This window comes from Tachypleus tridentatus, chromosome 8 (genome assembly GCF_004210375.1).
Source record: "Tachypleus tridentatus isolate NWPU-2018 chromosome 8, ASM421037v1, whole genome shotgun sequence".
Lineage (NCBI taxonomy): Eukaryota > Metazoa > Arthropoda > Merostomata > Xiphosura > Limulidae > Tachypleus > Tachypleus tridentatus.
This window is the reverse complement of record NC_134832.1, coordinates 120,842,729-120,855,374: the sequence shown is the minus strand read 5'-3', so window position 1 is coordinate 120,855,374 and position 12,646 is coordinate 120,842,729. Positions and strand designations below refer to the sequence as shown.

Sequence of the window (12,646 nt, the reverse complement as noted above, 5' to 3'; positions counted from 1 at the left end):
GTGTTATACAGAATGTGTTTTAGTCATCATGGTCTGAAATAAGAATTCTGCAGAACGGAAATTTCTTATCGGAAGTGTTTAAATTGCTACAGAATTTTCCTTAAAGGTAACAATTGTGTTAAATCATTCGTTTTCGACGTAAGATACATGAGACACTAAGAAACATTTACTTTAATACTGATGACAGTTTTTGTACAAATTCGTATGTTGATAGACACAAAGTCATAAACTCAAGAAATTCATAAATTTATAGCAATTCTGTTTGAAATTACATACGTAGATCAAACGTCATAGACACGATTAACTTCAGGGTAAACTATAATTCTTAATTCTTTACATTAAGGTTAAGTTCAACGTGATAACTTGTGTAGTAACAGAGTGGTAAAGAATTCTTTTTCAGACGACAATCTGAGGGTTCAATTAAAATGACTAAAGTTTGTTATGGATCTGACAGTTCAAGATCAAACAAGAGTGGAGGATCTTTCTTTAAACATCCACGTACAACTCATCCAATGTAAAAAAAAACGTTAGATCACAAGTGCTAAAACCAAAGTTAATTTTAAGCTTGCCCTTTGACCTTTTGCAGTAAATGAACTTTGAATTCTGTATCATTTAATATACATATCTTGTTGCTCGATCGAAGGTTTCATATTTTGGTGTTAGTGTAAACATAATTCATGTCGCCTAGTGTTCATGCGTAAAAGAGGTTAAATAAGTATACGTGTCTTATATACTATAGTAGCAAATTTCATGTGATTTCTTCAGATATTACGTATTCTCAAAGTTAGTTCAAGTTAATAATACTCCTCAGCAAGTATTCAATGGAGTAATATTTTGTTACTATTTCTATTTAAAAGGACTGAGTAAAATATACAGAAAATTAGAACTATCCTTAGTCTTCCGATGAGCTTAATCACGTGATGCGTAGCGTAACTATGACGTATTATAATTATAATTTTTTTTTAGGAAATTAAGTATTGAAAAATAATGGATATATTTAAAGTTTAGTGCAAAGTACAAGTTTTATTTAGTAAAGCAATAAAAACAGCCCTAGAAAACAGGAAGTTAAATGCACTTAAAAAAATATTTGTATATAAACTGATCCAGAGATATTGTCAAGATGTTTAGCAGGTTCAAGGAGAATTATTAACCATTCGAAAGTACAATGCTGCTTTTGCTAATTGATATATGAAAGAACACAAGAGCTACCTGAAGTGAAATATTAACATAGCATACTTGTTAAACAATATAGATCCTAAAGTAAAAAGTTTTTTGTTAAATTGAACTTTCAGTGTTCTCTATGAAAAAGGAAAAACTCGCACAGAAAACGCCAATAATAACAATCCGGAGCAACACTCTAATACGCAAAGTTAAGGCTGTGGTTACGAAAGAGTATCTTCCAATCAAAAAATATCACAGATAGTGTAGCTTCGTTCGAAATGCTTCAATAAGCCACTGTGACAAAATGAACACATCTTTTGATGCCATTAATAAGATAAAAAAGAATGAAGTTAAAGTTTATTAACAGTCATATTCTAAGAGTGCAAAAGCTTTTAAGCCATAAAATCAATAATTATGTTCAAGAGAAAGATTGTTGGAGAAACTCCAATCATAATAATTCCGTATCTGTTAAGTTTCTTGATGCAATTCCAATGGATCTTTGTGCCTTCAGTAAGCTCACCTATAGTCTTATAAATTGATGTAAATATACAGTGGGAGGTCACAGAGTTTTAAACTATGTGATCTAAGAATGATTACAAGGGAAACGGATGTGGGACAACAGTGTATAATTATATCCAGACTGAGCAGAAGCACTAATCGCAGTTCCAAAGACATTGTTCTTACAAAATACAACTGATTCTTACGATTGTTTGTGTTTGTACAATTAACCATTAACTGGAACTGTTTTTCTCTAGTAAAATACATACTATTTCATGTGACGATAGCATAAATAATCTAATTCGCATGTAACAGCCAACAGGTGCTACACAAAAAAAAATAGCATTGTCATCTTTATTTAGGAGAAGAATAAAGGTACAAGAACCTTACACGATGTGTACAGTTATATCTGGTGTTAAATAAGTGATTTGGCTATTTCGAGTATGCTTACACTATTGTAGCCACTGTGATCTAAACTTTTATTATTTATCCCTGTAATATATTATCGAAACTCTAGACATGGAAATGTTTTGACTGAAACGAATGAATTAAAACTCGTGTGTTACCGAAATTGTGTATCCTATGAATTTCTCATGACGTAATTACAGGAAAATATTATGAGACACGTAAAGGGAAAAAGGGTATTATACATGTCGTGTGTACATGTGTGGCCTACATTTAGCACGGTGAAGAATTTTTATTCCATTAGGCTTTCAGCAAGTACACTAAATATCAAGAAAACGTACTTCAGATGTCTTCAACCTTTGGCCCCTCATCAGATTTAAAACATTTGGTGTGGCTGTATCAAACGCTATGACCTCGAGAAATCACGTGCGACGCACTCCTGCTCAGTTCCATAACTTATCCATCTACTGCACAAGGAAATGTGTACGTTCATGGTTGGTAGTCCTGATGACAGGCTACGTCACTGGTTTATAATACCACACTCTAAAACGATTGAGAGTCTGATCGAAGCCAAGCGGTTATCATATCCACAATGTAAATTCCTACCTTTTGGTCAAACAAAAGTTGCCCAGGAAGTTGACGGTGGGTGCTGTTGACTAGAGTAGTTTATCAGTCGAAAATTAGGAATTAGTACAAGCAGATAACATTTGTGTAGTTTTATGTGAAACTTATAAATACAAAAGCAAAGCGTTCACCTAAACCAAGATAAATGTCAACAGTTTTCCAATACAAGGAATGACACTTCTCACCTAAAAACAAAGGAAACGTGAAACAGCCGTCAAGTGTCATGACAGTAGGATGACGTATATCGTTCTCACGAGCCTCGAGCATTTCTTAAGCTGCAACATAGCGGCTGAAAGAATCCGAGTTTGTTTGTTTTTTTTTGTTTATTTGTTTTTTAAGCACAAACTTTTATCTATAGCTTCGTCATTTTCTGATCAATCTGAGATCTAATTACAGTTTTTGACTCAGGTCAAACCCTTTTCGATTGATGGATTTGACCACGCTCAAGCTCACAGATTAATTTACTCTAATTCTGGCCAAAAGAATTTCAAGTGCTGCGCCTATTGAAGATTCAGTTTTGTTTTACAATGTCGTTTTAATTTTTAGAACAAAAACTAATAAGCATTTTATTACATCACTAGAACATCCACAGATATTCTTCACTGAAATAATTTTGCTTTGTACTTCATGGACTACACGCCATTTTGTAATTCTTGTATTAAATATCACTGATTGAAACCGTAGAGAGACTCGGCATAGCCAGGTGGGTAAGACCCTCGACTCATAATCTGAGGGTCGCGGGTTTGAATCCCCGTCACACCAAACATGCTCGTTCTTTCAGCCGTGGGGACGTTATAATATCACGGTCAATCCCACTGTTATTTGGGAAAAGAGTAGCCCAAGAGTTGACGGTGGTCGTGATAACTAGCTGCCTTCCTTCTAGTCTTACACTGCTAAATTATGGACGGCTAGCGCAGATAGCCCTCATGTAGCTTTTCGCGTAATTCAAAACAAACCAAAAACTGTAGATATCCATCCATTTAGTAGGCCCTAGAGATTATGTGAATACAATATGAATATTGCACAATGAACAAAAGTATTTTTTATTCTGCACACGTACACCACTTACACTTTTATGACATCTCATTTTCTGTGTACAACAAACTTACACATTTAGCTAATATCTTGCCAAATTTTGTGCGGACAAACAGAGTAAATTTGGAATAATACCCAACATTCCTTCCCAAATAAATTACCGACCCCGTGTATATGCAGTTAAGCCTTTCACTGATTAAAGAATAAACCTACTAGCATGAAATAAATGAATGAAAGACCACAATCATTTTTTTTTCATTTACTTCAAGGAAAGTTGCCACAGAAATTTAACGTAAACTTTATTTTTACCAATCAACACGTAGGAGCGGTCCTGAAAGAAATAGTCCTTCAACGTATCTGGTTATGTCTGACAGTTGTGGTAAACCAAGATTCAGAGCTTGGAAATACGGTGAATTCAATTTTACTTTTAATTTTTAGTTCGAGGCAAATATTGGCATAATTAAATAAGGATATATTCTAGATCAAGTGCACAAACATAATAGTTATTCAGTTAGACAAAATGAACAACTATAGTTTCCTCATACTAAAATATTTATGGTTCTGTAAATAAGTCAACATGACACTCAATTTTACCTTCCGATAGGAGCGAGTTACCTACTAAAGATAAAAATTAAAATAAAAATCAATCCATTAATGAATTCATATAATTAACTATACTTTTCTTTCTCATGAATATTGGAACATTTGGGTACTCCGGCTTTTAACGATATTTTCGATGTTATACTCCAAAAATAAAAGCTTTGTTTTGTTTTTTTCATTTTTAAAAATAACCAAATAATATCTTATCACTAGAATAATTACATTATGAAACACTTTTCAAAACCGTAGGACTAAAAGGGCCAATATTTCTGCCAATATTTATCTTAAAAAAACTCTGCTATTTCAGGATTCAAGTAAATCCTATTATGTCTCTTAAACGGAATTAATTTAATTATATGTTGGAAACGTAAAGCGTATACATCACACACGCACACACACGTAGAATCGCGTCATCAGGTGCCTCGTGCACCGCGAGACTCTCGGATCACAGTGCACGACGAGAACTATATTTAGCACAGGAAATTGAACTGCCCGGTTTATCCATAACAAAGGTAGTTAGTGGTTACGTTGCAATCAACTGATACACAGCAAAAACTTTTCATACATTAGCTACAATACACAGATTCGGAATATATATGTATAAATATTTATTTATTGTATTAATCAAGATACAGTTGGCATGTCGGTCTGGTTTCCATCACACACTAGAAGTTGTTACCTCAACTGATTTCATGTAATAATGTTATTCTACAGCTTGATTTTAGGTTGTTTTTTTCTGTTTGATTTACTCTTCTTTAAACAAGTAGTAGTGTGATTCCCTTGATCACAAAGATACGGAGTCTACTAAAAACTCAAGTACATAAAATAAGGGAAATCACACATAGGCGCAATGGTAAGAACATGTAAATGTTTTAATGATTAGATTGGATAATATGTAAAATTAGCAACTACAGATACCAGCTTATAAGCAGGTGGAGAAAACTAATTTTGAGCCTAAAACGCATTTTAAGCGCACGTGGAGTAAACGATCACATCAAAGACCCATAAAGTTCAGGCATAGTAATTCATAAGTTCGAGCTACTGACCACAGGAAAGAAAGACGGCAGCGTATGTGTGTGTGTGTGTGTGTGTGTGTGTGTGTGTGTGTGTGTGTGTGAGAGAGAGAGAGAGGTGAATGTATATTAATATATTTTAATACTTATCATCTGTAGACAAATCAAACGCTAAGAAATATGAATCAAAGATTTGATACGAAACTTCTTCATCGAAAATGTAATTTTCTTCCACCAGAGCCAATATGATTACACTCAAACATAAATACGTATATATACTCATACACTTTGAGGGGGAAAAGCTGCCAACGCATCATACCGTATGATGACGTTACATCACATATCATTCACTTCAAATGTGATATGAAAACTTACACACGACTGATTTATTATGTCATCACAAATAATATCAAAAACCAACGCTACATCCAGATTTTTAGTGTTTTGATAAACCTAGCTGGAACGAAGTTTAAATTTCTTTTAATTGTGTTATATTTTTTTACAAATTTTGGCTCAACACAAACTGTATTAAGAATAAAGGAAATTAGGTTTAAATACAGATACTGAACAGAAAACAACTGAAAATAATAAGGATGAACAGAGCATTAAAGATGAAACACTAAATATATGTGAACAGTTTCAAACACTTTGGTTAGCTTTTATAATACACAGTTACTCAAAAATGTTTGTAGCATAGAACAAAACACACCACTGATCAATATAAGATTTTCTGTTTTATTTTTTCTACTAGCACCTATAAAGGTGAGAGAAACTTAGGTCTTTATGAGACTGGTTTCTTATCTTTCCCAGGTAGTTTCCTTTAAATACTTTCTCTCTTCTATGAACGTAGATAATAATGTATACTAACAACAATATTTTCATTTATCACGAACATTAATAACTTTAACAACAATTCTCAATGATTAAAATATATCTTCTTAACGTATAAGTAAACAGTACCCTTAAACTTAACTTTTAACGATTAATCAAAAACTCAGTAAAACAAGATCGGGTACTTAGTTCAAGGACGTTCTTAACGCATCACTTAAGAGTCTATATTTTAGTTATAAATTCATTTTAATCTGCACTCGCTGTGTTTACTCATGAGAAAATGTTACAATTCATAAATAACATTAAACTACAATCATTATTTCCATATTATAAAAAAAACGGATATTTCAATGATGTTTTGTTATTTGTACCATAACAATGGAAACTAAACATCAAAACATGAAATATTGTAGAAAGTTAACACACTGAATTTTAATAAAAATTTAACGATTAATATAAATCTGTCTCAAACACTATTTAACGAACTTTATTTTCTTAAGAATGCGGTTGTTTTAGTGCTTCTGCTTGCGAAACGGGGCGGTACTTTGATATTTAGGGGTTAAATGGGTGAAAAGGAGCAAAGTGAAGATGGGACACTTGAACTGTTACTTTCACTTGAATGGGTGTTCATGTTGGTGTCAAACAGGGATTAAAAGATTCAGTTAGACATTAAAATAAATATATACAATCCAGTGTTCAACATAAAACTAAAAGAAGTGAAGCAATCCGTAGCTCAAACACTGATGAAACAGTTAATTAGAACAAACTGAAATTTAAATGAAATAGTGAGAAATAAATATAAAAGTGCGAAATTAGCTTTTAACTTAAACTTCTGCGATTCCAAAGATTCTGTAGCTTAAATCTATAATTTGTGCATAAAATGAAACTAATAAATATCATTATTAAAAGAAAATCATAATGTCCTTATAGTACAGCCATACGTATACATGCATTTATATGTTTAAGTGCTATTATAAAGTATACCGAAATTACATCATATACTCGCAATGAAAGTTGTACGAATTAATTTTACAGTGAAACAGAGAAACCATCATTCAAAAAGAAATATCATAATCAGCAAAAAGTAGTTAGTTTAACCAACATGAAACCGTGGTGACGAGGTTGTTGCCTGAGAGATGAAACAACCAAAGAGAAAAGGCTGGGAAATTATTCATACGATCGTTTCTTTCCAACAGCTTGTTCATATACTATACTTTAAAACATTTTCGAATATTTCTGTCACTTGAAAATTCGTACATTATTTTATTGTTTTTCGTATTTATTGTAAATACCAAACTGTGATAAACATCATTATTAGCCTTTCCTTTTGCCCTTACTTGTATACTAAAAATGTGCACAAAATCTGAGATTTTCTTTATAATCACCCTCTATTATTGACAGATAAGTAAATTTTAGGCAAATAAGATCTAAAATCTAAAGTTATTCACACGTAAAGGACTAGTTTCTATCTTGATCATCAGTATATATTAAATCTCTGTTTTTAAATCGTGTAACGTAAAAACAGCATTCAAACGTTTTCAACCGCAATATATTTGAATCCCAGCTTGATAGTTTTGCATTGATCATTGAATTTTTCTGAGGAATTTCAAAGTTAAGGGACACAAAATAGGCCTTTTATTATTATTATTATTATTACTGTTTTATTTTAGAGACTTAACGATACACTTGCCATTTCATTTTCAGTGGTGTATGCGATTATTTTTAAATCACTTACAGAATAAATATTCATTTTTAGTTATTTAGATACTAAAGCGTGATGAAACTTACCACCTTGCGTACTGGTGATAGTAGTAAGTGCTTCACTGAACGAGACAGAAAAAATGACCACAACCCACGCTAGCAATGACCTATTGCACAAAACTTTAGTCAGATTTTCCAACATAATAGATAACTTCATCTAGTTGCGTTGAGTAATCTACAAAAGAATATCTAAATTATAATAACTAGTTAACTTGTCATTTCCTGCGACTAAACAATATTAAACAGTTTACGAGCGATCGTTTGTTGAGAGGATTCTAAAAGTCTGAAATATCGCTCTTCTTTCGTTTCCATACCACGTTGTACTTCAACGTTATAAATAATTTAATAACCTCTCTTGCATGAACAGCAGTTAGCTTATAGATTTAAGTATAAAACTACAAATGTTCCCGAACCACTAACACCACCAACCCACTCATTCACGTCCTTTCTTATAATGCACTCACACTACGTCTAGAAACTACACAACACACAGCCTCTTTCTTCTAATATAATAACCATTGCGCATGAGCGAAACGATTCCATGTGTAGCTCCATCTGTGAGGCGTAATACGATTAAATTTTAGCACCAGTAACTTACCTAAGCACAATAAAATGAGAAGATAATATTGGAATTAAGGGATAGCAAATAACATTACTATTGTTAAGATAAGAAAACTGAAATGTTATAATGATGAACAACATATTGTCGTATAATATAATTTTGTCTTAAACTAAATACTATTCATCTTCTAGACTTTAAAAACTTAAATATAGTTTGTTTGTTTTTTCAGGTAAGTCAACTGGTTATTTTTCGAGTATTTGGTATAAGACAGTAATTTTATATTTACCAGTTCACTTACGTTAAAAAATGGATAAAATGAAATGTCGAACAATTTTACGTTTTAAATGCACCAAACGACATTTGCTAAAGCATTTAATAGTTGAAACAATTAAAAGGTCGTTTACTTGAGAGTTAAGTTTCAGATTTTTGGTGCGTTTCGTTAGTACGGTTCCAGTACATCTTTCCGATCTTATAATACATAAGTGACCTTGGGAGGGAGGCAATTTTTAATTTGCACACATAGACTAAACAGCAAAGTCAGAGACTCCAAGGTTCAAGCACAAGCATGCTTAACTTAGGTGTTCGGATCAAAGGTAAGATATGTAAACCAGCAAACAGCGCCTGCTGCTTATATGGCTATTATTAACCGAACAGCCCAACTGATCCCCACAGCTGGAAATGTTAAGCTTATTCACCAGAGCTTGATCCTTGAACTTTCCTGTTTTGTTTTTTTCGTTACATAGCATTATTTTAAAAATCTACATTATAAAAAAGTAGCTTCAAATTAAACTCGAAATTATTTAGTAGCTGTAAATGTATATTTAACAGCACGGCTGTATTTATTATCTTCGTATGAGGCCACCACGATACCTCATAATATAGGTACCAGAGTTGTCTTAATAAAACAAAAAGAAATTTAAGCTTGTTTTCTTTTTATTTTTATCATACATTTGATGAATATCAATAAAACACATGACTTGGTTTTACTCTTTGTAATATTTATCATTACTTTTCTACTGTAATCTAATGGTGATGGGATCGAAACCTGACCCCGAACATGTCTGCTCTTTTAGACGAGGGCATTATGACATAAAGGTCAGTCTCACTGTTTGTTGGTAAAAACTAAACCAAGAATTGATAGTTAGTGCCACCGACCGGTTGCCTTTTCTCTAGGTGATAATTCAAAAGAAGGGCGTTAACAGGTTAGCTATAGCAGCTTTACCACGTGAAAAACAAACATTTGTCGTTTAAATGGCTTGGAGTTTGTATAATTAAAAAAAAAAAAACAACTTAATTGTTACTTGTAAGGTTCTTCAGTGAGTTACTGGTAAGTTTACGAACTTAAAATGGTAAAATCGGGGGCTCAATTACTTACTGTGGAGACAAAGTGCAGATACCTTATTGTGTAACTTTACACTAAGACATTATCAAGTTAGGTGTAAAATAGTAATTTTACATTTCTGAATCTAAACAATTAATTTTAAAATGCAGTTTTTCTAGGTCTATCTCCAAAACATTATAATAATAACCAAAATAACTTTAATAAAATTTAAAAATAAATGATCAAATTGGGATGATTTTTATGTGTTACTTTGCCAAAATTAAAAGGTTCAACCCAAAAAGTATCTCTTACATCAAAGACTCCTAAAATTTAGGTATAACTTTCCTTGTTGTGGGACTACAAACAAGAGGGAAACCACAGCCAACTTGCAGCACCTGCAGACACAAGGGTTTTCTTCAATTCTTTAAACCCAGTAGCAGGATTATCTGTCATTTCATGACATGCCTACAGGTGTAAATGTGAAACATGTTCGGTGGCATGACGTTTCAAACCCTGGATCTTTCAATACACAACGTCTTGTTCCTTCACTTTGAAAATTACACTTGTATACAATGGTTTATGATGCAGTACGTACCTATCTGTACAATATCTTAATATATATATATATATATATACATGTACAAAACTATTGAATTACGTATAATGAAAAACTTTTAGACAACGGCCAAGCCCAAGTGCTTAAAGTTCAAACACAGCTGGCCCTAATTTGGAATTGCTGACCCGAAGGAAGTGTCAGCCAGGCACTAGCGTCCGATGCCTAAACGGCTACTCTCAATCACATTGAAGAAATAAAATTGTTATTGAACAATTGTGTAAAATCAAAAACAAATACAGTTTAAAATAATTTTTTTGGGGTGGAGGCGTTACTCACTAACAGAAATTTTAATTTAAGACTGATCTACAGACTCAAACATACTATGTATCAATCAAAAATAAAAATTAAATTTATTGTATAAACCAAAAAAGGTTGTTATTTGTCGTTGAAAGTCATTCAAAGTACATGTCTGCGCCTTAAATCAGGAAATATGTTCAAGTGGAGATTGTGGGTTCGAGCTGTCAGAAATCCATTGATGAGTTTGAGGACTTATAACGTCAAAATTAAGTTTCTATACTCGTATTGGACACAGCAAAGGTAGCTCATTGTGTAGCTTTGCACTTAACAACAAACAAACGTACTTTCTTATGCGAAACTTGAAAAGCTAATCAGTAACTTACGCCTCAATCTGTATTAATGTGAAAATTGAACAAAATGAAAACTGTAAATTTTACATGTCTGCTATTTCATTTTTGTTTTAAAAATTAAATACATTGGCAAGGTGTATTTTTAATATTTTAGTCAAAATCATTTATGGCTTGACATATTTCCAGTTAAATTGCTTCATCCAATTTCAGCGCCCCAAGTGGAACAGCGGCATGTCTGGGGACTTACAACGCTTGAAATCGGTTTTCGATACCCGTGGTGGGCACAGAGCAGATAACCCTTTGTGCTTAACTACAAAAAAATGCAGTAAGTGTATTAATGTCACAAATGCTTAGATTTGCCGAAAATTTTTACAAAACGGAATGACATTCCTTTAACAATAAACCACCACTATAAATAGTTTTGTTTGTTTAGAAGTACGCACAAAGATACACAATGGGTTATGTGTGCTGTGCCCATCACAGGTATCGAAAGCCGGTTTATAGCGGTGCGAGTTCGCAAACATACCGTTAAGCCACTGGGGGCAAATGCTACACGTTAAACTACCTCATACACTTGGCATAAATGTACGAAACAATGTATTGTAACACTAATTTTATAAGTAACATCGTAACAATAACATACTTATTATGATATACTTTTGTGATTTATGATACAGTTATACCTCCGTAACTAACTGACATATCGCATCATCATTCCAATTTCAATAAGTAAATAAGTGAAATTCTCATCGTTTGTGAGAAGATTTTTTGTTTGTTTCTTTTAATTTCGCGCAAAGCAACACGAGAACTATCTGAGCTAGCCGTTCCTAATTTAGCAATGTAAGTATAGAGGGAAGGTAGCTAGTTATCACCATCCACTGCCAACTCTTGGGCTACTCTTTCACCAACGAGTAGTGGGATTGACCGACACATTATAACGCCCCCACGGCTGAAAGAGCGAGCATGTTTGGCATCACGGCGATTCGAACCCGCGACCCTCAGATTACAAGTCGAGTATCTTATCCACCTGGCCATGTCGGGCCCTTGTAAGAAGAACGTCTTTATAAGGCGACTAGTCATTCTACTTAAAATATGCTTGAAACGTAGAGAAAATATATTTGTTTGTTTATCTGTTATTACATAATTTTTATCACTTTACATTAATCCATTATGCACGTTTATAATGCAGTTTGTGTCATTCAGTATTTAGGATTTACCTCAGAGATGAAAACATTTACTTTAGGTATCTTAAAAAACTTATAAATAACCATTAGAAGTTAACGATTAGAATCTGCAAATTTCACATTGGAAACTTGTTCTTCTTACATCTTTGACGACACTTTTCATTCTCTTGACTTCTTTTGTCCCTATTACTTACTGATCAATGAAGCCTCAAATTTTAACATTTTGGATAGATTAAATCTCCTATTGAATTACAGTTCATATAATAAATGGAAGGGTTATTTGACTTCATATCATTACACACATTAATAATACCCATTACCACATACTTTGTGCTCATCAAAGCTAATAAATGTAGTCATTTTATTATATATTTTTCTCTCTCTTTCTATATACATACATCATGTTTTAATACGAACTTCATCTTTTAATTACATAACGAGTTGTTTC

At 32.8% G+C, this 12,646-nt stretch overlaps 1 protein-coding gene and 1 long non-coding RNA gene across 3 annotated transcripts in view; one reads left to right on the top strand and one right to left on the bottom strand.

The window, feature by feature from the left end:
* The window catches only part of LOC143223357 (tyrosine-protein kinase transmembrane receptor Ror2-like), an 87,344-nt gene extending 78,942 nt beyond the window's left edge, over window positions 1-8,402 (bottom strand). For both annotated transcript variants that reach the window (XR_013012873.1, XM_076451243.1), the window contains exon 1: window positions 7,956-8,402. Coding sequence is in view for 1 of the 2 variants with exons in the window: in XM_076451243.1 (XP_076307358.1) it covers window positions 7,956-8,085 (130 nt within the window). In the remaining variant the exon portion in view is untranslated. The remainder of the gene's footprint in view (window positions 1-7,955) is intronic.
* The window catches only part of LOC143223358 (uncharacterized), a 32,602-nt gene that overhangs the window by 103 nt on the left and 19,853 nt on the right, over window positions 1-12,646 (top strand). The gene's annotated exons all lie outside the window — the stretch shown is intronic.